At 36.1% G+C, this 27,903-nt stretch overlaps 1 protein-coding gene across 1 annotated transcript in view; it reads right to left on the reverse strand.

The window, feature by feature from the left end:
* HCN1 (hyperpolarization activated cyclic nucleotide gated potassium channel 1) overlaps nucleotides 1-27,903 on the reverse strand; it is a 374,966-nt gene that overhangs the window by 49,514 nt on the left and 297,549 nt on the right. The window contains exons 5-6 of the mRNA XM_067730649.1: nucleotides 24,890-25,036; nucleotides 2,227-2,467 (exon numbers count right to left, since the gene is read on the reverse strand). Of these exons, the coding sequence (XP_067586750.1) occupies nucleotides 2,227-2,467; nucleotides 24,890-25,036 (388 nt within the window). The remainder of the gene's footprint in view (nucleotides 1-2,226; nucleotides 2,468-24,889; nucleotides 25,037-27,903) is intronic.

Genomic DNA, 27,903 nt, shown 5'->3' on the forward strand with positions numbered 1-27,903 from the left:
GGTAATAAAAATGTAGTGAAACTAAATAAAATATAGAATAGGGAAAACATTTTTACAATTTTGCAGTGTACAAAACCCAGTTAAGAAACACAAACTCTCTAATGCCTTAACGCAAAGGAGTGAGATTCAGATGAAATCAGCGATAATGAAAAACAGAATGATGAAAGAAAAATTAGAAAGAAAGTTAAAAAAGTAGTAACAATTTTGGAGAAAATAGTTACAGCATATCAAAAATACATTAGGGATGTTTCTGTAAATTGGTTTTAAAAAGACAAACAACACATTAGAAAAATATGCAAAAATAGAACCAGAAAAATAAAATACAAATGATCCATATCTATGAAGAAATGCCTCAACATCACCATTAATAGTGGAAGTGCAAACTAAATATTAAGGGGATGCCAATTTGACTTATTAAGAGGATAAAAGTAAAAGATCAATGGGCAAAGCCATGTAGAAATGGGCAGTCTCATCAAAGAAATAATTTGATGTTTATTTCAATTTGAACATATGCATAGTCTTTGACCCAGTAATTCAACTCATAGGTAAGTTTTGTACATTTGCACAAATATAAATATATATCTTATTATAGTAAAAAGTTGGAAACAATTCAAATTGTCAGAATTTTTAGCAAGGCAAATTGCCACTTGTGATGGTCAATTTTATGTGTCAACTTGACTGGCCATGGGGTGCCCAGAAAAATATTATTTGGGGTTTGTCTGTGAGGGTATTCCTAGGTGAGATTGGTATTTGAATCAGTGGACTCAGTAAAGTGGATTGGCCTCTCCAGGGTATGCAACCTCAAAATCCACTGGGGGTCTGAATAGAAAAAAAAGGAGGAAGGAGAAATATTTTTTTCCTGTCTCACTGCTTGAGCTAACGTCTCATCGCATCTTCTGCCCTCAGATTGGATTTACACTGTTGGTTCTCAGGCTTTTGGAATCAGACTGAATTAAACGACCAGTTTTCCTGTTTTTCAGTTTCAGATAGCAGATCATAACATTTGTCAACCTCCATATTCATGAGTCAATTTCTCACAATAAATCTCCTTTTGTGTATATATATATCCTGTTGGTTTTGTTTCTCTAGAGAACACTGACTAATACACCACTCAACTAGAAGCTACATTTCCCAGCCTTCCTTATACTTAGAGGTACGTTTGCAACTAAATTCTGGCCAATCAGATGTGAATAGCAGTGATGTTGGCCATTCTGGGCACACATCTAAAGAGAAATTGCTCACTCTTCCCTTCCTCTGTCCCCTCTTCCCCATACTGTGGTCCATATTGTGGAGAGAAACCAATTCCTCTCGTATAAATGAGGAAAGCACTCTAGAGGATGGCAGACCAGCAAAATAAATGAAATCTGGGTACCTAAAAACTGTCTTGGGGAGAGCCATCTAACCCTCCTGGGACTTTTGTGTGAGAGAAAAATATGCTTTCGATCTGTTTAAGCCACTGTTATTTGGTTCCAGTTTAAGAGGATGAAAGGATACTCTAATACAGTAGTAAATACACATGCACTGAATGTGTGACACTGAAATGTGAAAACATACCACTCAGCAGTGAAAAACTGTTGCTTGCCATATCAGTAAACAAAGGATTTGCAGCCATCGAGCCATCACATTACAGCCGCTTACATTATGGTGAGCTCTGAGGGAACTCAGGATAGAAAAAGGATGCCTGCCACCTAGCAGTCAACTGCTGCAGCCACCCCAGATGGTGCACCCTGAGGAGACTCAGGATGAGAAAGCACAGGATACTGGCTCCAGATAGGTGAGGTGCACATCAAGGGAATAATTTCAGTGAGCCCAGACTCTTGCATTTTTCCATACATAGAAAAGCACTAAATTCCTTAACTTGAGATATCTGGTTTTCTTTAATTAACAGTAATCTTTCAATGTTCCTACTGCCTGGTCTTTGTTACAAAACTCCTATATATACTGGCTTCTCCCTTACCTCTTTGGAACAGTCTCTCAGAGCTAACTGAGATGCTGTGTCCTGGACTTAAGTCCTCAGTTTTGTCTGCCAAATAAAACATAATTCTCAACTTTTAGGTTGTGCATTTTCTTCAGTTGACACGCTATAGACACTTTTATCAGAATTCAAATACAAGTCCATATTCAAACCCCAAAAATCAACATTCTGACATCTCCAAAATTCTGATAAAGATAAATATTGTGAGCAAATTAGACTTCATCTCAGTTATATTTTCTTTTTTTACTAACCTCCAAAGTAAGAGCCATCTGTCAGCTTCATTTCTTTACTGGATTTTGTGATGACACCAGCAACACCATGCTGAATGAAATACATTTTTTTACCCACAGCTCCTTCTCGTATGATATAATCTCCAGGTTGAAACACCTCAAATCTCAACTTGCTCAGCATGGCAGTCACAAAATTAGGATCCGCATTAGCAAAAAGAGGCATTGTAGCCACTAGTTTTCGGCAGTTGAAGTTGACTATCTCCTAAAGATGGCAAGAGTAAACAAATATTAAGAGAGAGATTAATCATATCAGGAAGAAAAACGTGCTGAAATTAAAATCTATACATAGCATAACACTGCAATTTAAATTAAAAACCAACAACACATAAATTCTAATAATCTAAGTATCTCTTCAAAACCAGGGATCATGTTTTATTATTGTGTTGAAATGTTGTATTCCCAGCACATAGAGTAGTATAGGCATATATTAGACATCAATAAATATGAATTAAATATATACAAGTTTACATTTTATAACTTCCCATTCATTTATTATTTTTTATATAAAATTAGAATGAAAATGTGGAAGAGTTTTAGTCTCCCTTTTATCTGTTTTTATGACGAAAAGAAGCCACATCACTTCCTATTAGCCACGATGTTACCGCTTCTGTGGTCCACTGTGTTGAACAATCTAATTTGTACCTATTGACTAGAGTTCTGAAACCAGGGCCCAGCTGCCAACAAAATGCCAACAGTATTTTGATGTTTTTTCTTAATGTCATTCACGTTAAAGCAAGGAGACTTGATGTTCACATTACACAAAAGACACTCAAACTATAATCTCTAATTATAAATTCAATCTGTTTCTGGGTTAGATCAGAAAATTACTCTTTCCAAACCTCCTGGGTTTCCATTGGAAGTTTTGGACTGGACAGAGGCCATATTTTCCTTTTCCTAAATTGTTTGTTTGTTTTACTTCTGGGATCAGGCCAATTCTAAATTAGGAGATTTATATGTTTGATTTCATTCTGTGGATTCTAGTCCAGATTAGACATAGTGCTATCACTATGAACCAAAACAGGGATATGGGACCAACCAATTTTAATCCTGAAAGTTAGATATAGAACAGAATAAACAATGGGAATCTAAACTTTACCACAATGCCATTTCTCAGAAATATATTCTCCAATGAGCCCCCAAAAGAACAGGGCTGGACCTGAATTTGTGAACTTGCTTAAGAGACACAGAAAATGAAGTCACCTCTGCTAAGAGAGGGGAAAAGGGCAAAAAGATTCAGAGGTATTAAAAGAGTCTGAGATCTGAATTCCTGCTTTGGTAATAGAAACTTCTAGATTCCAAGACTGGGAAAGAAAGTTTCCTCAATCTTCTTCATAAAATAATCTGATATTATTCTAGGATAGTTAAAAATTTTCCAGCTGATGCAGAGGGCACAGAATTTTGGGTCCAACGTGCAAAAGAAGATGTTTCATCCTCAACAATATGTTGTGAGTACAGCAGAGCAGAGAAGTATCTCTAACAGTGGAGTTTCATGGAGACTGGTAAAATATTTAAAAATCAGCAGCTATAGGGCTTCCCTGGTGGCGCAGTGGTTGGGAGTCCGCCTGCCGATGCAGGGGACGCGGGTTCGTGCCCCGGTCCGGGAAGATCCTACATGCCGCGGAGCGGCTGGGCCCGTGAGCCATGGCCGCTGGGCCTGCGCGTCCGGACCCTGTGCTCTGCAACGGGAGAGGCCACAGCAGTGAGAGGCCCACATACCGCAAAAAAAAAAAAAAAAAAAAAAAAAAAAATCAGCAGCTATAACCAGCAAGTGAACATAACAACAAAAAGAAGAGAAGGATATAACATATGGTACTTCGTGCAGCATCATCCAAGCCCTACAACGCACAGTTGACCCGATGGGTAGCTATATCTAGGGCAATTTGTGGTCAATTTTAACTGGTGCTGAAGAGCTGTGGTGGGAGTGGGGGACTACAGTAAGTGCTCAATAAATATGCATACATGTATGAGTAGACCGAAGGAAGGAAAAAAGAAGAAAAGAAGGAAGGAAGGGGGCAAAAAGGGAAAGAAGGAAGATGGAATTTTGGCATTGGAAAAAAAGTGTTCACAAAGCCTAGTTTATATTCCTGTTGGGAAGTGGCTATTTAAAACTCTTAGAATGCTCTCTCAAGCCAATAGCTTGAGAAACAAGTCTTACATGTAATATAAAAATGTGTTTTTTACTATTCAGAATATTTCCATATAAAAACCACATGAGTGCTTCCCTGGTGGCGCAGTGGTTGAGAGTCCGCCTGCCGATGCAGGGGACACGGGTTCGTGCCGTGGTCCGGGAGGATCCCACATGCCGCGGAGCGGCTGGGCCGTGAGCCATGGCCGCTGAGCCTGTGCGTCCAGAGCCTGTGCTCCGCAACGGGAGAGGCCACAAACAGTGAGAGGCCCGCGTACCGCAAAAAAAAAATAAAAAAACAATAAAAACACATGAAGATAAAAGGTGAACCATTCAAGGTACCCAAGGTAAGCACATGAGTTAAAAGAAGACAGAAATATGTCATTGAAATGATCAGATTTGTTGTTTCAAAGTTAATGATTTCATGTGTAAAATGACATAGAAGGATCCTGTGTAGGAAATTGAAAATAAATCATGTTGCAGAGAAAATAAGTTTTCAAACAAAAATAATAAAATAATCTTTTCATCTATGTTTTTTTGATTTGAACTATACAAATTTTTCTCTTCATTGTTTTCTTACCTTTTATTTTAGAAAATAATTTTACAAACAATTAAACTGTCTTTATTTATATGAACAATTCTTTTTCTATGATGCATCACATACCCAGGTGCACCTTGGAACTGCCTTGATTATATCACTGCGGAGATAATTTCATATTATTGTTAACTTGAAGGAATCCATTCATTTTTTTTGTCTTTGTGGAACTTTTACCTCCACATGAATACTTTCTGATTTAAACTGTAAATTCTAACAAATATTTGACAGAAAAAAATGTGATGGGACAGAAAATTATTTGCATTTAAAGGCTCTCCCTCGTCCCATGAAATCTGCTTGCTTTGAGGGTGTATAGTTTAATGGAAACAATCAAGTGAGCCTCGAAGTTAAGCAAAACTTTTAAAAGCTCTTCTCCATCAATCACATTTCTTTATAGCACATTTTCTTAGGGAGAACATATTTAGTTAAGTTATTAATATCTCTCTATTAGTAAAACAAGACTTTTAAAGCTCTTCCTCCATCAATCCCAGGTCCTTATAGCACACTGACTTAAATAAAACACACAGTTAAGTTATTAATATCTCTACTTTCCATCCAGATTCTTTATGGCAGTTGTTACAATGAGCTTTTTTAGGGATACGTCTGGCCTGAGTTAGGAGTATTGTCTATATGAAATAAGTTGAGGAATGTTCACTCCCTAAGGGAATCAGACACGTGACCATGACCTTAATAATAAAGTACTCCCAATTACCAGGTTTACTTCATAACTTAAAAATAGACAGTTATTTCTCTCCTGAAGCATCTTATCATACCAGAAAGTATGGCAGTGTTAGAAAACAAATAAGCAAACAAGCAAAAACACTAACAAGAAACGCTCACAATGAAAAGGATATTTCAAAGAGGCCAACTGAAAGAGCTACCCGACTAATGCTGTAACAATTGGAGTAACAAAACAAGTAATTTAATATTGGCTTAACCCCAAAGCATAAGATAAATATGAGGCTATACTTATATAAATAAATGATGGAGTAAATTAAAAAGTAAGGGAAAACAGATAAATCTCCTATCCAAATTCCAAATAAATCAACTTTTACCTATTAAAAACAGCATAATACAACAATAAAACAACAACAAAGAAGAACCCTGCGTTTGATCTTACTCTGACATAATGTCAGTTTATTTAAGATGCGAAATTCTTTTTCAGCAGTCCTTCCCATTATTTTGCTAAAGTACGACAGGATTATTCACATTCATTGTTCGGTCACAGTGCAGAGAGTATCTTTGTAAACTATAACATACATATAGTAAAGTACACAAAATTTCAACATACACAGATCCTTTGTGAATTTTTCATATATGTGAACCTATATAACCTCCCGGATCCACATACAGAACAGATTTCAAAAGGCTTCCTTTTTTCCTTTCCAATCAAGCCCAGAGGTTCTAGCTCTTCTGCCTTCTATCACTATAAGCAGTTTTACTTGTACTTGAAATTCCCATAAATGGCACCACACACTGCAGAGTCTTTTGAGCCTTCCTTCTTTTGCTCATCATTCTGTCAGTATGATTCATCCATGTTGTTGTGTGGTTGCAGTTCTTTCTTTTTATATTTCAGGCTGTATTTCATTTTAGGACTATACCACAGTTTATTTCTCCATTCTACTCTTCTTGACATTTGGGTTGTTTCCAGTTTTAGGCTAATAAAATAAGCCTGTTAGGAATATTCTTGAAGTGCCTTATGCACTGATTTCTCTTGCATATTTACCTTATGTTGGAATTGCTGGGTAATAGGATAAGCATATATTTAACTTTGGTATATACTGCCAAAATTTTTCTAAAATAATTGTATTATTTTTCTCATATACCAGCAGTATAGAAAGTTCCAATTGTCCTACATCCTTGGAAAATTTTGATGCTACCACTCTTTTTTTAATTTTAGCCATTAGTAGATATGTAGAGATACCTTACTTAAACTTTTTTTCTCATTGTGGTTTTATTTTACATTCCCCCAATGATTAACGTTGTTATGCACATTTTCATAGGCTTATTGGTCAGATGAATATCCTGTTTGGTGAAGTGTCCAGTCAATAGTTTTCCCTGCTTTTTCTATTTGAAGGAGTCCTTTTTATATTCTTGACATGAGCTCTTTGTTGGGATATGCATTGCAAATATATTCTCCTCATCTGTGGCTTGCCTTTTCGCCCTCAATGGTATTTTTATTGTTATTGTTTTGCTGGTAATTTGATTTCTAGTTTGTTTAACTTTATGACAATAAGAAAAAAATGGGATTTGATATATTTAAATTGCTTCAAGAAGGATTTGTGTTAACCATAAATCTGTGCTTTGGAATCATGCATATTCTGAAACCCTGGGAAATTTTAAGCAACATCTTCTTTGTTATTAAAAAGAATAGCAATATTTTAACGTTCCTTCCAGCACTACAATTCTTTATTGATAACTTAAGTATCATTGTGGAAAGTTCCACTTTGTGAAACATTTAGTTCTCCTCCATTCTACATTATTTTATTCCACACAGTATAGTTCTAAAAAGTTTTAAGCGTGGTCACTATAAATATAATTATCATCATTACAATAATGAATCATAATCTTAACAAAACAGCACTGCTGTTACATTGCTAAATTCCTACACCCAACACACTCTGTATTTTTAGACTCTGCGGAGCACACAAGCACTTCCTTCTAAGAACTTAAATCACACAGACATTCAAATGGCATCCAATGTTCAGACTTCCATGTTAACTTCAGAAACAAGCAAACACATATGGTCAAATCTATATCGAATGACACTTTATGACCTAGAACATCTTATAAACCGGTGCTGCTGGCGTTGTCCTAGTTTTTTTTCAGTTCCGTAGCCTGGAGTAGTTAGAATCAAAACAGAGTCACTGGATATGCTAGGGATTTCTTTAAGGCAGAAATAATTTTAAGAATGAACACAATAAAAAGGAGACAATATTTATTGAATTCTTGTTGGTTCCAGGTATTGCTTTAAATAAAGCTCTAGAAGTATTAATTTATTTTATCCTCACAAAATCCTATGCCTTAGCTATTATTACTACCCCACTTTATGGAAGATATTGAGTAATATGCCAAAGACCACACACTTGCAAGAAGAGCTATGGTTTGTTGGCCCAGCTCCCTAACGTAGGGTTTTGACGGATTCTAAGAAGTCATCTTAACTTTGCACATATCTAAAATCGCTACAAACCTGAAGATTCTGATGTTAACCATAAATTTGTTCTTTCAAACTTTACACATTTTCAGAACCTGACATGTGAGGTGGCAAACCGATAGCTACACACTTGGCTGTTTTTATTTCCCCACAGCAATTATTTTTAGAGATCTCAATATTACGGTCTTTACATTGGCATCCATGCTCCAGGTTGCCACAGTTTTTAAAACGTGCTACTTCATACAATTAGGCTATCTGACTGGCTTCATAAATCAGTAGCATCTGAGATCTTTGAACCATAAAGCAAGGGAATGCAAGACGAGAGAGACCAGGATTTGATGTTGTTGTTTGTGCAGGTATGTCTTATGTTACGGGGACAGGGTCAATGTGTGCCCTTTACTTCTCCCTTTTAAGAAATGTTTCTTCAATGATATCTCTGCTTCTCCCTGCATAGCCCCCAAAGAACATTGTCATTTAATTTGACAAGTTAAAGATGGGATGTGGAAGGAAAAAGAAAGGGAACAAGATTTAGTGAGCACCCATTTTAAGCAAGTACTTTACATATTATGTCTCACTTATTGCTGGAGGAGAACAACCAAAGAATAAACTTGAATTTGGTTTTATTTCCCCACGTATACAAAAGAACGAAGTTAGTGGATCTTAGAGAGAGGAAATACATTGCCCAAGCCTCAGAGCTTGAATACATCTAGAGAAACTCATCATTCTATTTGACTTCCAAACCATTGCTCATTCAACCCTACCATGGGACCTCCCTATTACCTGGATCAAAGTCACAAAAGCTTAGCACTAAAATTAACCTACGCCCTTATGTTTTGCAATTTCTTGTGCTTTGGAATGAAAATAAAGTCACTTTTAGTATTTCATAAATTTTTAAATCTAGAACTTTCCCCATTTCAGACAAATATCTATTTACCTTTTTGCTTCAATACATTTCTAAGAATATTTACATTTTTAACTAGTTGGAATGCCACATTTTATGCAGTGTACATATTTTCAGGGCAGATTATTACATGGTAATATATTTACTGTTATGGAATTCTTCAAAAACACAAAATTCTAGTTAAAAAATATATAAAAAGGATCTCGTTTGTGTTTATTATATGAGATCCAATTGTTATGAAAATACATCTGCTTGAAAAATAGTCAAAAATTATTTTGAAAACTAAAAACTAATTAGTTTCAAAAAAACTAATTATTTTGAAAACTAAACTACGTACTAATTTACTTTTATCTTCAATTATCAACATTCATTTATATGTCTGGTAAATAAGAAGCATTTCCTCTGTACCAGAAATAAGGTAAGACATAACTATGGAAGAAAACAAGTGATATCTTGAAGCATGACTAAATGATTTGGAGTGATATTGATAAATAAATGGACCTTTCACAGGATTTTCAAAGGAGCCATTATCAGCAAGAGGGTAAGTACCACTGGTCTAAATGTAGTACAATGACTGTGATGATGCTGATAGCTAATATTTATTGAACGCTTTGTGTTTTTGCCTTTAATTATAACAACAACACAATGAAATAGCTATACTATTAACCCAGCAGTATAGATGAGCCAAAGCAGTTTCAAAGAGGTTGTCATGTCACAAAAATCACAGAGCAGGTAGGAAGTGAGCCCAATACTTAAAAGTATATAGTCTGTTCCTAGAACGACATTGTTTAACATGGTAGCCATTAGCCACATGGAGTTATTGACCACTAGTAAACCTTTAATTGATTTAATTTTAACCATTTAGGTTTAAAGTTAAAAGCTGATAACTCAGTTATTAGAAAATGTTAAATTGTTTGGAAAAACTTGCATAGGTGAATATGCTTTTCAACTGTAAATTTTATGAAATCTATATACACATCAAGCAGTTCTAAAAAAAATTAACATTCCAGTCTAAATGTTCTGTCAGAATAGCCTTCGTCAAAAAGTCTACAGATAATAAATAATGCAGAGGGTGTGGAGAAAAAGGAACCCTCCTACACCGTTGGTGGGAATGTAAATTGGTACAGCCACTATGGAGAACAGTATGAAGGTTCCTTAAAAAACTAAAAATAGAGCTACCATATGATCCAGCAATCCCACTCCTGGGCATATATCTGGAGAAAACTATAATTCGAAAAGATACATGCACCTCAGTGTTCACTGCAGCACTATTTTACAATAGCCAAGATATGGAAGCAACCAAGATGTCCATTGACAGATTAACTGATAAAGAAGATGTGGTGTATACACACACACACACACACACACACATACACAATGAAATGGGAAAGGGAGGGGAAGGAATAAATTAGGAGTTTGGGATTAACATGACACATTACTATATATAAAATAGATAATCAACAAGCTCCTACTGTATAGCACAGGGAACTATACTCAGTATTATGTAGTAATCTATAAGGGAAAAGAATCTGAAAAAGAATATATACATCTTTATATTTATATATGTATAACTGAACAACTGTGCTGTACACCTAAAATGAACACAACATTGTAAAGTAACTATACTTCAATTAAAAAATACACCAGATTCTGAAGACTTAATATAAAAAATGAATGTAAACTATCACATTAATGATGTTTTTATATTGATTACATGTTGAAATTATATGTTGAATATATTTAGTTAAAATTTATCATACTTAATTTCACATATTTTTTAATTTTTAAAATGTAACTACTAGAAAATTTAAAATTACACATGCAATGTGATTCACATTGCATTTATACTGGACAGAGAGTACTACTGCAAAAGAAACATGATGCAATATGTGAGGGGATATGGAAAGTAGAATGCAGTTTTGGATTTTTTAAAAATCTTCATGTTAAATATATTATTTATTGAAGAATCCAACAAAACAAACATAAGGTATAATTTTTTGATATTTATTTATACTTTGAAGAGAGAGGTGAAACAGAATGTGAAACTTTCACAGAAGACTAAAATGAGGTTTAGTTTGACCCTTGGAAAGATTAGGTTTAGATACTAAGACTTCTAAGAAGAGTAGATCAACATCTGGAAATTGCAACCAGTTTTTTAAGTAATCTCACTGAAAAGCTCTAAGGAAGCCATCTGCAATCATTACCTTTAAGACCACTACATGAAGTTTGTGAGGCAATAAATAAATAAAATAAAAAAATCCATATCGGCTTCTGAACAGTCCTTAGTGTCCTAGGAGAGGGCACGTCTGAAATGACTGCTGGAGTGTCCAACACAGAGCAGGCTGCATAGAAAATGCCCAGAGTGGGGTAAAGTTTGGCTTTGTGGGTATGATGTAGAACCATTCTTGGGAAATAACAGAACATACTTAGGATTAGACTGTGAGACCTCACCCTTATCATGGCTCTCAGGATGACAGTGTCAATAAGGGGAAAAAAAATGGCTTTGATGACTTGCCAAAGATGGCATTCTCCTCCCTGGATGTATTTATGATATTTTTCTAAGTTATAGTTTGCCAGGCTCCCATCCAGATCCAGAGAATCTGAATCTAAATCTTCAGGGGATATGAAAAAAACCTCTGTTTTTAAAAACACATTTCAAGTCATAAGCAGTCAGATGTGGAAACCACGGTTCCTAAAATAAAGAAGTATCTGAAAGTTTACATCTAGCTGAGGAAGGAAGATATATATGTATATATTCAGTATAAGATAATTGTAAAATAGTAAAATAAACATGGGTTAGACTCTCTCTCTCTCTTTCTCTCCAGTGTGCGAGTGTGTGTGTGTGTGTGTGTGTGTGTGTGTGTGTGTGTGTTTATCTGAGCTCAGTCCCTGATACCAAAACTAATTGACTCAGGGCCTGTAGAAAGTAACTCATACCCTTCAAATCTTAATCTTTTCGCCTGTAAAATGGAGATAACACTAGCAACTCTGTCATAGATAATTGTGATGATTAAATTAAATAACACAAGGAAAGCATTTAAGTTCACTAAATGTTATCTATTATTTACCATTATAAGTACAGTTGTATTATAAACCAATATCTGTTAAAATCAAATGAATGGTAAAGACTACATATTCTACAAAATTTCAAAGAAACAAGACTTCAGGGTAATTCGGTAAGAAAATATTAGGTCAGATTTTTTAAAAAAGGCTGAGTGGGGAACTGGTTATTAAAGCCCAAAGTCAAGGTAGGTGCAGGTGTTCAGAAGTTAAAAATGACAAGATAGTGTTAGGGCATAGTCAGTGAAATTCCGTTTTGGCCAAACTCAAGGAATAAAATATAGGATTGTTATAATGAAACAGCCCTAATGATAAAATAAATTTGGAAGGTGAATTGTAAATTAAATACACATTCTATTTTTTTAAAGGAAGCATATGGGGGAAATTTAAAAAAAAATTCCCTCAGCGTTTCCAACTGGCTTATATTGATCTGGTGGTTTGTCTTCTAACTTGCAAGATAGTTGCATATATCAGTAAATTAGCCCATACAAATCTTAACGCTTGAAAATGTTTTAAACATTTTTCCAAACATTGACTAACAAGTTAGGTACCTGCTTCAATTTCTTAAACTCAAAGCATTTCCCTTGAGTTCTGTGTTCCCATTAGGGAGAATTTATGTTGAACTGTTTCTCTAGTTGGGATAATGTCTTATTTTTTTTAAAGAAAACATTTAACTCTCTTTATAACTCTTAAGTAATTTGAATATAAAAAATGTGTAATAAAATTCAAAAGTAAGAAATACTTACCTTTAATATTTATTTTGGGGAAGTTAAAGGAGTTAGAGATAAGATAGTGAAGACTGATGGATTAATATAGTGTGCCTCAATTTTAGTTTATTGTAGTTTTCCATCTCATTAAACAAGAAAGAGTAATCAATTTTTGTATTCACAAATTGTATTTTTAAAAATCTTTAAAAACAAAATGAATATACACACATCCCTTGAAATATATAAAAGAAAAAAATCTCTACATTTTCATCACCTTAATGAAAGTAATTTAATATGTTTATGTATTCTTTTAATATAATCTCTTATTCACCTTAACATAGTTGTAATCATAATATACATTCAATATTTGTTTCTTTTCCCCCCACGTTTATAACATAAAATATTTTCTATTTGATATATGATCCTCATTGCCATTCTTTTTAATGGCCACACAATATTCCATCTTGTGTTAATCATAGTTATATTAAGAAAAATCCAATAGAGACAGAGAGAAAAATAGTCTGAAATGGCCTCTTAAATATTGGCAAGCTTTAATATTTTTCGCGATTTCTTATTTTGAAACTCAGCTGTAGCATTAGTTGCTAGATTCATAGTCTCTTCAAATTATGAGTTAAAAGGTAATTAGCCTAAAATCTAGAAATAGATAGAAATGGCAAATTATGATTAAGTGGCTTAAGTGAAATCTGCCTGCTTGTAAAGGACAGACCAAAACAGGATGGATTTTGAGAGATACAGATTCAAAAATTTAAATGTCTTCTGTAGTTACAGCTATCACATCCATCTAATTTGGTTTTGAGATATTAAATCACATCTAAACTTTACAATATGAGTGCAAATGAAGCTTGAAATTAATTTGGTCTTAGCATACTCCTACTGTTTTGCCTTCCTAGAATACAGGAACATGTTACTCTGTTAGGTATCATGCAGGATGTCAGCAGATGACATGACATTCTCTTAGCATTCACTAAATTTGATTGTACATGAAAGAAAAGATGTAGAAACAGACCAAAAAAGCCTAAATCAAAAAATTGTATATTGACAATGACAGTGTTCATTAGTGACTTAGTATCTCTGCCCCACTTTGGAATCCCAGGTTTGAAGCTCACTTAGGATTTGTGTAAAGACCAGCAGAGGGGCTTCCCTGGTGGCGTAGTGGTTGAGAGTCCACCTGCCGATGTAGGGGACACGGGTTCGTGCCCTGGTCCGGGAAGATCCCACATGCCGCGGAGCGGCTGGGCCCGTGAGCCATGGCCGCTGAGCCTGTGCGTCCGGAGCCTGTGCTCTGCAGCGGGAGAGGCCACAACAGTGAGAGGCCCACATACCGCAAAACAAACAAACAAAGAAACAAACAAAACCCACCAGCAGAGTGCAGCTCCAGTGGCCTGCAAACTGTAAACAAGGTGTAAGAGTGATTTGCAGAATAGGAATGAAGCCTACTTGACAGGGTATAAACAGATTAATTTGGACTGTCAAATACAGCAAATATATCAAACAGCTAAACTAAAAAATTATTATTAAAACAGGACCAGCAGATAGTACAGTGAGTTAGAAGACAATTCTGAGAGGTGATTTGGAGAATTTGATAAAAACCTGTATTTGAAATTTTATAATAGAATCCACATAAATTCCTTTCCATCATTAACAGGTCAGCAATAGAAATAACCCCTGCATAACAGTATGTGTACATGTGCAATGGACATGAGGAAATCAGGCCACACCCTAAAACCAGGCAGTCATTCTAAGATGCATTAAACATTCATTTATCTGTCACGTTAGTTAGATTTGTATGGAGCACTGCATGTGCTGACAAGCATTATGGGCTGAATGGTGATGCCTCAAAATTCATATGCTGAAACCTTAACTCCCAGTACCTCAAACTGTGCCTGAATTTGGAGACAGGACCTTCAAAGAGGGGATGAAGTTAAAATGAAGCTGTTAGGGTGGGCCTTAATCCAATCTGAGTGCTATCCTTATAAAAAGAGGAAGCTGGGCACACAAAAAGAAAGGTGGCCATCTGCAAGCCAAGGAAAGAGGCCTCAGAAGAATCCAAACCTGTCAACGTCTTGATCTTGGGCTTCAAGCCCCCAGAAGTGTGAGAAAATAAATTTCTGGAGTTTAAGCCACTGTGGTATTTTGTGATAACAGCCCTAGCAAATTAACATAGCAAGTTAGGCTGGACAAAGTGTGGCAGGAAAGATGAAGCTGCCCCCTCTGAGTATCTGTCAGGACATAGCAGCACCTCAGCTCTGAAAGTAAGGCGGTGGCAGGAGTAAGATACATGAGCCAGCCAGGCTCGCTCTGAGGAGGTGTGGAACACAATGCACACACTGCAACAACTTCTGAGCTCTTCAGTCTGGGGTGAAATAAAATAAAATAAAAAATGTAGTTACAGGAAAAAGGATTTTGCTTTATTTTTGTATTGAGTGTGAAGTATCATGGGCATTTAGTTGACAAGAGCTACAGGCAGATGGAAATGGCTTGAGTCAGGACTGGAGTTATAAGACTGGGTGCTCTTTTACAAGATTTTTTTAGATTTTTATAAAATATATACAGCAATATTTATAGTTTTAACCATTCCCAAGTGTACAATTCACAAGAATATTCACAATGTTGTATTACTATCACCATTATCTATCTCTACCTAGAACATTTTCATCGATCTTGACAAAAGTTCTGTAGCCTTTAAACTATAACTCCCCCCTTCTCCTTCCTCTCAAAACTTTGATAACTCCTATTCACTCTCTGTTGTTATGAATTTGCCTATTTCAGGGCCCTCATAAGTACAATTATGCAATATTATCATAGGACTAATTTTTGAAGTCCTAGAAATAAACGTTGCCTCCCAGAAAAATATTGGGTGAGGGGGGAAGTAGTGAAGCAATGTTAGGAAAAATCAAGGAAAAGGCCCAGTAATGTGGTTCTTGTTCAATGACACAAACTGTCTTCTCCCTGACCCTTCTGGTTTCCCTGATTCCCTATTCTCCACATTCTCCCCAGCACTTGTTATATCTTGTCCTTTGATAACAGGTGTGAGGTGCTATCTCATTGTGGTTTTGACTTGCATTTCTCTAATGATCAGTTAAATTGAGCACCTTTCCATATATCTGCTGGCCATTTGAATGTCTTTTTTGGAATAAAAAAGTCTATTCAGATCCTTTGCCCTTTTATAATTGGACTGTTTGTTTTCTTGCTATTGAGTTATGTGAGTTGCTTATATATTTTGAATGTTAACCTCTTATCAGATGTGTGGATTGCAAATATTTTCTCCCATTCCACAGGTTGTCTTTTTATTGTGTCGATCATTTCTTTCATACTGCAGAAGCTTTTTAGTTTGACGTAGTCCCACTTATTTGTTTTTTTATTTTATTGCTTGTGCTTTGGGTATCAGACCCAAAAAATCATTGTCAAGACCCATGTTAAGAAGCTTTTCCCTACGCTTTCTTCTAGGAGTTTTATGATTTCAGGACCATACATTTGTCTTCAATCCATTTTGAATTTTAGTGTGTAATCTCTGATTTTCTCTGGCAATTAATCATATGTGACTTCCTACATTTCTTGTATTTTTAGTAACGTATTTTACCTTTTTCTTCATAGTTCTTTTCATGTATTTCCATCTTGACTCTACAAGCACACAGTAAGCACTGTGAGGCTGGAAACCACATTTTATAATTTACCTTTCCACACTTAAATCAATATCTTGCACACATTAAGAAATCAATAAATGTTTTTTGCCTGTTTGTTTTCTAGAAACAAGGGATGCAGGAGGAAAGCTCTAGACCAAAAGAGAGAAAAGTCCCAATTTCTTTGCTTGGTAATGTAACCAAGATCAGGCCACTTACATAAATTTCCTAGCCTTTGGTTACTGTGACTCTTCTATGTGTATATGATAATTTATAAGATCCCTGTAGAGCTTTGCAATACTATGATTCTAGCTTATTTTAATTAATCTGAACTAAAGACATTTTTAGGAGACATTTAAAAAATCAACAAGCATGTACTTTAAAAAAATTATTCAGAATTGTCCTAAATAAATATGCATGCAAATTATGATTTCTTCCCTAACAGTGTTTTCCACAAATTCAAGGTCAGAAGGACAGTATTATACTCTCAGCTCGATTCATGTTCTGTGAAAATGAAATATACTGACACCCTATATTCTACTGGGACACTGATCTGTACCTATTTTCAGTCCATGGCTCTTCACACTCCATTGTTTAAAAATAGATCAGTTCTGAATTTTGGAGACAGACATAGAAGGGCATTAACCTCTTTCTCGATTGTTAAGTTTACATTTTGCTGTAATCGAATCAGTATAAATCTGATCATGATAAAAATAGACCTCCTTACTTTGTACACATTCCAACAGGCTCTCATGAGCAGAGGGGTATGGCTCACTGAATTTTTCTAATTAGTTTCTAGTTTTAAATATACTCCTCCTTTTATTAAAGCGTCATCTGTTTCTGATCCTAACATTTCAATGCCAAGTTTTGATGCTAAGACACTGTCTCCAGAAGGCTGGCTATTAAAATGGAGGAAGGGCTTATTAGCAGATTGTTTGAATAAATTCCCAAAGAAATGAGACATATGATAAGGCTAGACTCGGTGTCCCTCTGGTGTATGGCCTAACACCCTCTGAATGACCCACTCATAGCACTTACCCACAGTTATAATTGCTGATTAAATTTCTGTCTCTCACTAAGTTGTAAGAGCCATGAGGGCTGGGACTATCTTTGATTCTTCACTGAATCATAGTTATAACAAGAATCAAATTTTACTGTGTACTTACTATATGCCAGGCACTTTCAAACTTTTAATATTTTTTTCTCATTTAATTTAAAAACAACTCTGTGAGGTACTTATCATTATTCATATTTAAAGATGAGGGAAGTGAAATACGTACAAGTTATGAAATAGCCCAAAGTTGTACAGATACTAAGTTGTGGAGTTGCACTTAAATGAGGTTGGTGGCACTATGGAGATCAGTGTAGAGGTTCCTTAAAAAACTAAAAATAGAACTACCGTATGATCCAGCAATGCCACTCCTGGGCATATACCCAGAGAAAACCATACTTCGAAAAGATACGTGCACCCCAAAGTTCATTGCAGCACTATTTACAATAGACAAGACATGGAAGCAACCTAAATGTCCTTTGACAAAGGAATGGATAAACAAGATGTGATACGTATATACAATGGAATATTACTCAGCCATTAAAAAGAATGAAATAATGCCATTTGCAGCAACATGCATGGATCCAGAGATTATTATACTGAATGAAGTAAGCCAGACAAAGACAAATATCATATGACATTGTTTAAATGTGAAGTCTAAAAAAAAGGATACAGATGAACTTATTTATAAAACAGAAATAGACCCACAGACATAGAAAATAAACTTATGGTTACGAGGAGGGGAAGGCGGGGAGGGATAAATTAGGAGTTTGGGGTTAACATATACACACTACTATATATAAAATAGATTATTAACAAGGACCTACTGTATAGTACAGGAAACTCTACTAAATACTCTAATAAGCTATATGGGAAAAGAATCTGAAAAAGAATAGATACAGTATCTGTATATGTATATGTATAACTAAATCACTTTGCTATACACCTGCAACTAACACAACATTGTAAATCAACTATACTCCAATATAAAATAAAAATTGGAAAAAAAATGAGATTGGTGGAACTGGGGCCAAAGAAATGAGACATATGATAAGGCTAGACTTGGTGTCCTTTTGATTTACCCATGATGCTTCATAGTTCCTCCATAGTAGGTTTTCACTCATGATTTGAAAGTATACATATAAATATTCATGGCACTGAGAATATCAAAAAGGCAATTTAAACTATTCAGAGCAATGAAACTGAAGGCTTCTGAGCAGCCAGGGGAAAACAGGAGCATATTTTAAGTGGATGGAAGGAGAAGGAAAGGAGGGAAAGCCAGGGCAGGTAACAACTGGGAAGGAGAGGAGGTTTCTAGAGATCACTGAAGCCCATCTTTGCAGACTCAGAATTTTAATTAGACACAGTCACAGAGCAACTAGAGAGTGAAGATTCTAGATGACAGATAATGCATGCATCACATAATAGTGGCTCTAATTTAAAATGCCAAGTTTCTGAGTACCATCATAAGTATTTTTCTCAGAAAACTGTTGTTGTTCCTTTACTTTCTGGTCCATGTATATTAGTTCACAGTGAAACGAAGATCATTTTTTAAGATGACTCTATAATCACTTCTCAGAATGCTGACAATGCCAGTGGGGTCAGTGCTCGGGTCAAATGGTCTAGTCCGAGGATGAAGAACACACAGATTTATCTGCCACACTGAATCTTCTACATCTTGAGGTGGCTCACTACTTAGGTTTGGACAGGGGATCCAGCAACTTTTGTTTTATGAGCCACCGACAATATGCTAGGCACAGCTGGCATAGCGATGTAAGAAAAATAGTATTTATTTTCTATCTATCCCATGGATATTACTATAGAGATTGGACAAAACATTGACATACTTCTTGTAATGGTACTCTATTGGAATATTCCCCCACCCCCCAGGTTTACTTTGCAATAAATCACTAATGTTTATAAACCTTGAGAAAGTTTAAAAGAAAATTTAAAAAACCACATGCAAAATAGGTCCTTCTTGCTTACAGTGTATATATCAAAACAAAATCACAGAGGAATCTAAAGATGCCAGCATCCTTTTGTTATATACTAGAAACCATATTCTCCATAGTACAATCTAAAGTGATACTAAGAAAGTTCGGTGGCCACAGTACGTCATAGTTCTGGGCATCACTTTTCTTATGCATGCCAGCATCTCTGTTGTGTCTGCAAAATGCTCTCTCCAAGCCCTAATAATCAATGATTCTTTGAGATCCTTTTTAAATTTGCTTTTGTTTATTTATCCAATAAGTAGTTATTAAATATGTACTATCTAGGGAGTAGAGCTATCATGGAAATCAAGGAAGACAAAGTCCTTGCTTTCTTGGATCCCGAGTTCCAAGAATGGAGAATTAACACATAAATAAAAAGGGACAACAAGGCAACAGAGTGATGTGTACACAGCAACAAGGATGATGTGATAGAGAATGACTGCAAGGAAATTAATCTAGATGAACTTCTCACGGAAGGCCCCAGGTAACATTTGTACTGAGATTTGAACAATGAGTCAGGTATTTGTTGAAGGCTTTTCAGCAATTTGTCTCCAATTTATGAAAAAGATAAATCACCTAATTTCTGCACAGAAATGCTTTCAATAAAGTAGTGCTTTCAAAATATCTACTAGCTGAACTAATTTGCATACGCATGGTATGAGTTTTTGGTAAGAGCTTTCAAAGGTCATACAAATGATATTCTTCCTGCCATTTTACATCTTAGAGATTCTTCATATTTAAAAATATTCAAACACATTGAGAAAAAAGTCTGGGGAATAACCTGGATATAGCATAATATAGATTTAATTGATTATAGATTTAATTGATTACGAGTAAATAATTTTCATTTTCATAAGCATTGCATTTTACTTTCTTTCTATATTTTAAAGCAATGGGTTTTTTGCATAAGTTTTTTAGAATCTGAAGTTTGACCTGCCCTTCACTTTTGTATATCCCTGAGTACCCAGACTTGTGTTAGCAGAAATCACTGCTCTTAAGTGTATATTAGCACCTCAAATTATGCAAAATACTTTCTTAAAAATGAGCCTTCTGGACAATGAGGCATTTTAAGTTAAAAGTCTTGTTAAAATATAAGATGGTTGTTGGCTCTAACTTGAATATATGATTAACAATTATATGTGGTGTGTGTATGTGCACACAATGCAAGTCTTACATTTTTACCTTTTATTATAAAATACATATCAAATAATCTAGCTTTCCCTTTCTAAGTATCCTAGTTTCATTCATTTTATATTTATTGTAGCAATCATTCAGTGTCTTCTATTGTGTGACTTCAAAGTGCCAGGCACTTTGTGGACACTAGAGGCACAACAGGGACCAAAATACATCTTTGCACAGATTAACGCCTCATCTTCTAAATTGGAAGACAGCTTTTGAAAGGTGGAATGATGTATTTTACTACTTTTAAAATATTTCTTGTGATCTACCACTATGACCTGAGTATAGCAGGTATATAAGACTACAATTTAATAGGGAGCAAGACATATTTCCCACTGTTCTTACTGAACTTTTCTGCATAAAACATGTCTGGCTGTTTTACATCTAGGTTTCATTTTGAATAATGACTTCTGTTATCTCTCTGCCAATGTCTTTGCTTACTTTCCTATTCTACTCTTCCTGTTCCTCTAAAGTCTTAATTCACATTAAATTTAGGCTTTTGTGTGACTCTGATGCCCGAAGAGCAACAGCTGAAGAACAGATGAACAAATGGAGAACATTGTTTTCACCTTTTTAAGGTGTTAAGTGTTTGAGCATTTCATGCTTCTACTTCTAGGATCTCTAATCTTATTAAGTAGCCATGATTCTTACCCTGTTTTTCACTCATAATTCTGTTAAAGACCATTCACCCAATAAATATTTAATGAGCTCCTATCAAATACTTAGTCATTAGAGATACAGAGATATTATGGCATGGTCTCTATCCTCAAGAAGCTCACAGTCTTGAAAGAGACAAACAGTAAACTGACAAATGAAAATACAGTGATAGACAATGGTCAGGGAAAACGTATGAAGGTTCTGCCTGGTAAGACTGTTTGATGGAAAGCTGAAGGTAAGCTGGGTAGAAAGGATTGAAGATAGAGAGGGTAGCATGAAGAAAGGCAAAGACGCAATCAGCAACATTTCTCCCCACCCCACCAGAAAATTATCAACAATTTTCTGTTGATGAAGCATGAATGTAAAGAAATGAAGATGGAGGCAGACCAGGGAGCATCTCAGGTGCCATGTCAAGCAGCTTGAACTTTTTCTTGAAGGGGATAGGAGGTCATGGTTAGGCTCTGAGAAGAAAGTAATGTCAAACTAGTGTTGTATATCAATCAATATGGTAGCCCTGAGATGGGATGCATTTGAGCTAATTGACATCAAAAGCAGGAAGAAAAGCAGTGAGTGCACTTCCGAAGTTGAGGTAAAAGATGCTGAGACCCTGAACTATGGCATTTGCAAATATAAGGAAAAAATCAGTCTAACTTAATGACAGAATAGTTGTAGGAATTGAGAAAATTGGAGGTATGTCTATTGATGGCTTTAAGGGGATAAAAATGAAAAGTGGAATTTTTTCCACTGAAGATCAGAGTAAATTAAAGTATGGCAAGATAAAGCAGTTAATAACATACACACGATTAAGAACATTTTCTTGTTATCCTGATTTTACATTACATTGAGCATTTTTAGCAGGGAGGAATGCTTCCCGTTTAAGCACGCAGCTTCTTAGGGTTCATTTTTATGTTCACTTTTTCTATTGGCTTTCTGTATTCCCTCAATGACATTTTATGCTAGAATCCTTACTTTTCTGCTTCTTTGAAATAAATTTTTAGTTTTACTGTGTCCTCCTGCCTATTGATCCATCTTAATCCCTGATACTGTCTCTTCAATTACCTTTGTCTCCATGCTATGGTCTGTCCTACCCTGCCTTTGAATCCCCCCAGGACCTTTAGAACCCAACTTGGTTCTAGTGTCCTGAACTTCTGCCTCTTAGTGAAAAGAATTTGGATTTAAAATAAATTCTGTAATCCTACAGAGAGATAAAGCAAAGCATACTGATAGATTATTTTTTTAAATGATACATTACTTTTTTTTAACATCTTTATTGGAGTATAATTGTTTTACAATGGTGTGTTATTTTCTGCTTTATAACAAAGTGAATCAGCTATACATATACATATATCCCCATATCTCCTCCCTCTTGCGTCTCCCTCCCACCCTCCCTATCCCAACCTTCTAGGTGGTCACAAAACACCAAGCTGATCTCCCTGTGCTATGCGGCTGCTTCCCACTAGCTATCTATTTTACATTTGGTAGTGTAAAAAATACGAAGTTTTGACTCTATTTCTCAAAGCAAAAATATCTGTACATTCTTATTTGATTGAGGACTCTAGAGAAAATAAGCTAATCAATAGCAGATATTTAGCTCCTTCTCTTTCCAAAACTCTTAACTGATGTCTTAAGGCTTAAAAAAATACAAATAACTTTTAATGGATGCAGATACTTAGGGATAGTTATAAATGGTAAAGATGTTAGTTGAAATAGAAATATTTATTGACTCTTTAACATATGCTACATGTAGTCGGAATTTCAAGAAAAATTTAAAATATAGATTAAATGGTCTTTGCTCTTAAAGAACTTTCAAGACAAAAGTGGAGGAAACTAATGTGGAAAAATTGTGATAATAGACAAAATGGAAAGTAGCACACAAGCATTATGGACTCAGTGCACTGGGGGTTAGGGAAAGAGAGACCAGATCTAGTCTGGACAATCAGAGGAGGTATAAATAAAGAAATATTATTTATTACCTTTGCCAACAGATGAGAAACATCTGGAAAATGTACGATGCAAGTTGAGAAATGAGAATTGGTTTTTCAAAACAGTAAGTTGCACAATTTGGCTATAGGCCACTTTGGAACGTGTATGGCAATAGGGAAAAACAAAGCTGGAAATTCAGCAAGGATCAGAGCATAGAAGGGCTAGAATATGAGCCTAAGGAGGCTATAGTTGATTTAATTTGTAATGTAAAGACTGAACCTTTCTGAGCAGAGACATGACTAGCTCTTACACATAAAAGATTAATCTGGCATCGCTGCTTTAAATGGTAGTTAGAGAAAACAGACCAAAGGTTGGAAGGTAAACTAAGGGGATACTGCAAATAGTCCATGTGAGAGGAATTAGGTTAGGGTAAGGGACTTGGGAAAGGAGACAAGGGCATAGGTGTAAGATATGTTGTCACAGTGAATTGACAGCATTTGGTAATCGACTGGATGTGCAGAGCAAAGAAAGATTTTTTAAAAAGACAAAAATTTTACATTCCAAATGACTCGAAGGAATAACTAAAACATTTACAGAGAGAGAGAGAGAGAGAGAGACTTCAAAGGATAAATGGTTTAGTGATGGAAGATAATGACTAACACATAGCCTACTATACATACATGGCAAGGGGATATCATGTAGCTTTTAAGAAAACAGAGGTTATGGCAAGAACTTGGAGCTCAAATTTATAGAACTGCAGAGATGAAATAAATATGAGAATAAAACTCAGAAATTCAAAATGAAAGCCAATGGCTCAGTAATGGCTTAGTGTTAAAAAGCTCCCAAAAGAGGTTCAGGATATGTGTTTTATTGAGTTTAAAGGAACCACCAATGGCTCAAAGACAAAGGATTTGAAGATTAAATGTTCACTTATAATTTTCAAGGAAACAACTTTGGTAAAGAAGTGGAGATTGAACCACAATGCAATAATTATAAAGTAATCTTTCGAGAAGGTTGGTAGTAAAAGAATGGAGAAAGAGAAAGACAGTGTAAGAAACACAAACACTCAAGAGAATGTTCCTTTGATCTAGGGGTGACCTGTACATTCTAGTGGGCAGAGCGAAGACTTCTAGGGAGGGAGGGAAAGGAGATGCAAGGCAAAGAGGTGGTTATTGATGTTGCCAAGTGTTTTAGTGAGGTAACAGGAAATGAATTACTCATAACCGGTCAGGTCAGTCTGTGATCAGGGTCCAGGAGATGAACAAGGAAAATGAAGATAGGAGGAAAGTAGAAATCAAAAAGAAGTTAACGAAACAGTTTGGTGAGCATGAGATGAGAGAGTGGAAAACTGGGAAGATATGGACAATGGGGACACAAGAAGGGACTTTCTAACTAGGGATACAGAAAATAAAATGATATCCTGAGAATCATAATTAGAACAATTTCCAGTCTTTTTTTTTAACATAAGTGCCTGTAAATGGGAGAACATAAGGGCAAATAAGGGCAACAAACAAGATGTTTTAACATTAAATTTTAATTTTTCTTTTAAGTAGTGTCAAAACATGGAATTGAGGATTTCCCAGGAAAGGAGAAAGTAAACAATGATCATGTACATGGAGACTGAGGACTATAAATCTTACCTCTCTCAGAGGATCATTGAGTTCATTGAGAATATTTTCCTCATCAAAGATTTTGCCTTGGTATCTGTGTTCATAGTAATCATGTATCTTCTGACGCATATCAGCTGGTAACTTATGGAATGACATGTATTGTTCCACTTGCTTATACTGTAAGGAAAGGAAAAACGGAAATTAGAAAACATTGTTAGGCTGTATGAGAAATCGTCGTGTTACTTTGTTGTGCTATATTCAATAGTAACAGTAACAAAAAGAAGAAATCCTTTAAGGGGAAGGAAATAATGTACTAGGTTGTAATGTACCTACTCTGTGTGACAGACTGTAGAAAGCATTTGTTTAGGTAAACATTTCCTGTAAAGACCTGAGATGTTATAGAGAGGAAGCATGGAAGGAGCTCAGAGGTAACTGGGTGCAGCCCCAGAAAAGCCAGTGATGAGGCAAGAAAACAAAATGTGATGTTATTTTTTGGATTTTTTTTGAGCTGAGTTCTAAAGGAAGTATGAAGTTGCTGTTTAACTCTTCATTTGGAGAAAGAATCCCATAACTTTGGATAGTACAAAAGGTCTTATCTTAGACCTTTATAGCAAAAGATCAGACCTGATTAACAATTGAATCTGGAGGCAGAAAGCTTGGCAACCGTTTGCAAGTCATAGATACTCAAGCAACACGTGCCCTGTAAATTAAGAGACTGTGTCAGGCTTCAATTTAGGACGTAGAAAAATATCAGAATGAGACTAGATCCACATAATTTTATAGCTGAAACTTAGACATTTAATTTCATTTAAACAAGTAGTACTTAAACTTGATTGTTTATAAAACTTGGGGTGAGGCTGTCTTTTGGGAATGCAGATTTGCATTCTTTTTTTTTTTTTTTTTTTGCGGTACGCAGGCCTCTCACTGTTGTGGCCTCTCCTGTTGCAGAGCACAGGCTCTGGACGCGCAGGCTCAGCGGCCATGGCTCACGGGCCTAGCCGCTCCATGGCATGTGGGATCTTCCTGGACCAGGGCACGAACCCGTGTCTTCTGCATCGGCAGGCGGACTCTCAACCACTGTGCCACCAGGGAAACCCCCAGATTTGCATTCTTAACTCCAGATATTGATTCCGCTGAGGTACCTGCCTTTGTAAATTTACATACATACTCATATACATATACATATACATACGCACTTAAAAAAATCCCTGCAAATCAAACAGGAACATAGAAGCATGGAGATTACTTGGAAGCTTATTAGAAGAGAATTTCAGGCTTTACCTCAGAGCTGTGAAATCAGAATCTGCATCTTAAGAAAGATCCCCAGATGATTCATACACATTTAAGGTTGAGAAATATTCCCTCGATGTTTCAAATGCAGGCGGTCATAAGACTATACTTTGAAAAAATCAGTTAGACCCCCAAAATTAGTTTCATTGTATGGATGATAAAACTGAGTACAAATAAAAAGGTAGGTAATAAAACTGGATGAAGATACTGGAATAAAAATCTTTGCTTAAACACAACACATTTGACATATTATCTATGAAAAATTTTTTTCAAATCTTTTCCTGATAACAGAGCTCAGACTAGAAGATCTAGGTGACTGGACTCCTTGCCCATAATTACAACTGGTAATTGATAATACATATATCTAATGGGAAACAGCAACCCAGTGTATTGTATTTCTTCAAATTTTTTTACATAATTTCCTTACACATAACATTCATATTTTTGGACATTCCCTTTTAGAGTTTAGTATTCTCAAAGGAAATACAACTTTGTCATGAGATTCCTTTATTTGGTCACCAGACTGTTCCCTGAAGTATTTAAAGCCTGCAGGCCTACATATATATATCTCTGAAGCAACTTGATTATGATTTAGGCATTCTGAATTTAGGCACCAATGCTGTCACTGTCATTGTGTGTAAGTGGCTTCTAGTATATACTTGAGAAGGACTGGGTTAATTTTTCCTGAAGAAGTCAGAATCTGTATGCTAACCTTGGTAGCCCACCCTTAGCTAGAGACCTCAGATTCAGCCTGCTGTTTTTTTTTTTTTGTGGTACGCGGGCCTCTCACTGTTGTGGCCTCTCCCGTTGTGGAGCACAGGCTCCGGACACGCAGGCTCAGCGGCCATGGCTCACAGGCCCAGCTGCTAAGCGGCATGTGGGATTCTCCCAGACCGGGGCACAAACCCGTGTCCCCTGCATCGGCAGGCGGACTCTCAACCACTGCGCCACCAGGGAAGCCCAGATTCAGCCTGCTTTGACCCCTCATGCAGCTGGTCCAAAGGAAAGACGGTTCAGTGGCCCTTTCTACAAGAAACTTTATTTTTTAGAAACATCTTCGTATCTGATTTTTACTCTTAGCCAAGAAGAGGGCAGTGGGATATCTGAGGTACTGTTTAGATTCTGAAACTCCACTGGAGATCCACAGGCTAACTTCTGCACTAATGATTTGCAAATAGCCTGCTTGGTTTGACTAGTTTGGATGGACTATTTAAAGAGCTATTGAGAGCTTTGTTGGTGAGCTCTCCCCAAAGCAAGACTCCTTGCACAGATCTTGGTGGTTCAGGCCGGTGAGCCAGTATGCTCCAGGGTCCCAGAGATTGAGCCCACAGGCAGGGTGCTGGGGAAAGGCCCTCGGGCCTCTGATGCTTGTTGGCATTCTCTTTCTCTGTTGCACTGACCTTTGCCTTTAAACGAAAGCCTCATATGAGTATAATCTATGGAGTCTGGTGAGCTCTGTCAAACTTCCGAACTTGGGAAAACAATAAAACAACTTCAGACAACAGGGCTGTCACTTACGGCATTGATGAAAGTCCTTTCAGTTCTGGCCAAATAAAGGATTCAGTGTTCTTCAAAACCAGTAGGTATCAAGTAATCTCTGCTCACTTTTCTCAATAGAGTGCTTGCCCAAACACTGCTTGGGGTGGTGAGAATCTTTTTTTTTTTTTTTGCGGTACGCGGGCCTCTCACTGTTGTGGCCTCTCCCGTTGTGGAGCACAGGCTCCGGACGCGCAGGCCCAGCAGCCATGGCTCAC

This window comes from Pseudorca crassidens, chromosome 3 (genome assembly GCF_039906515.1).
Source record: "Pseudorca crassidens isolate mPseCra1 chromosome 3, mPseCra1.hap1, whole genome shotgun sequence".
NCBI lineage: Eukaryota > Metazoa > Chordata > Mammalia > Artiodactyla > Delphinidae > Pseudorca > Pseudorca crassidens.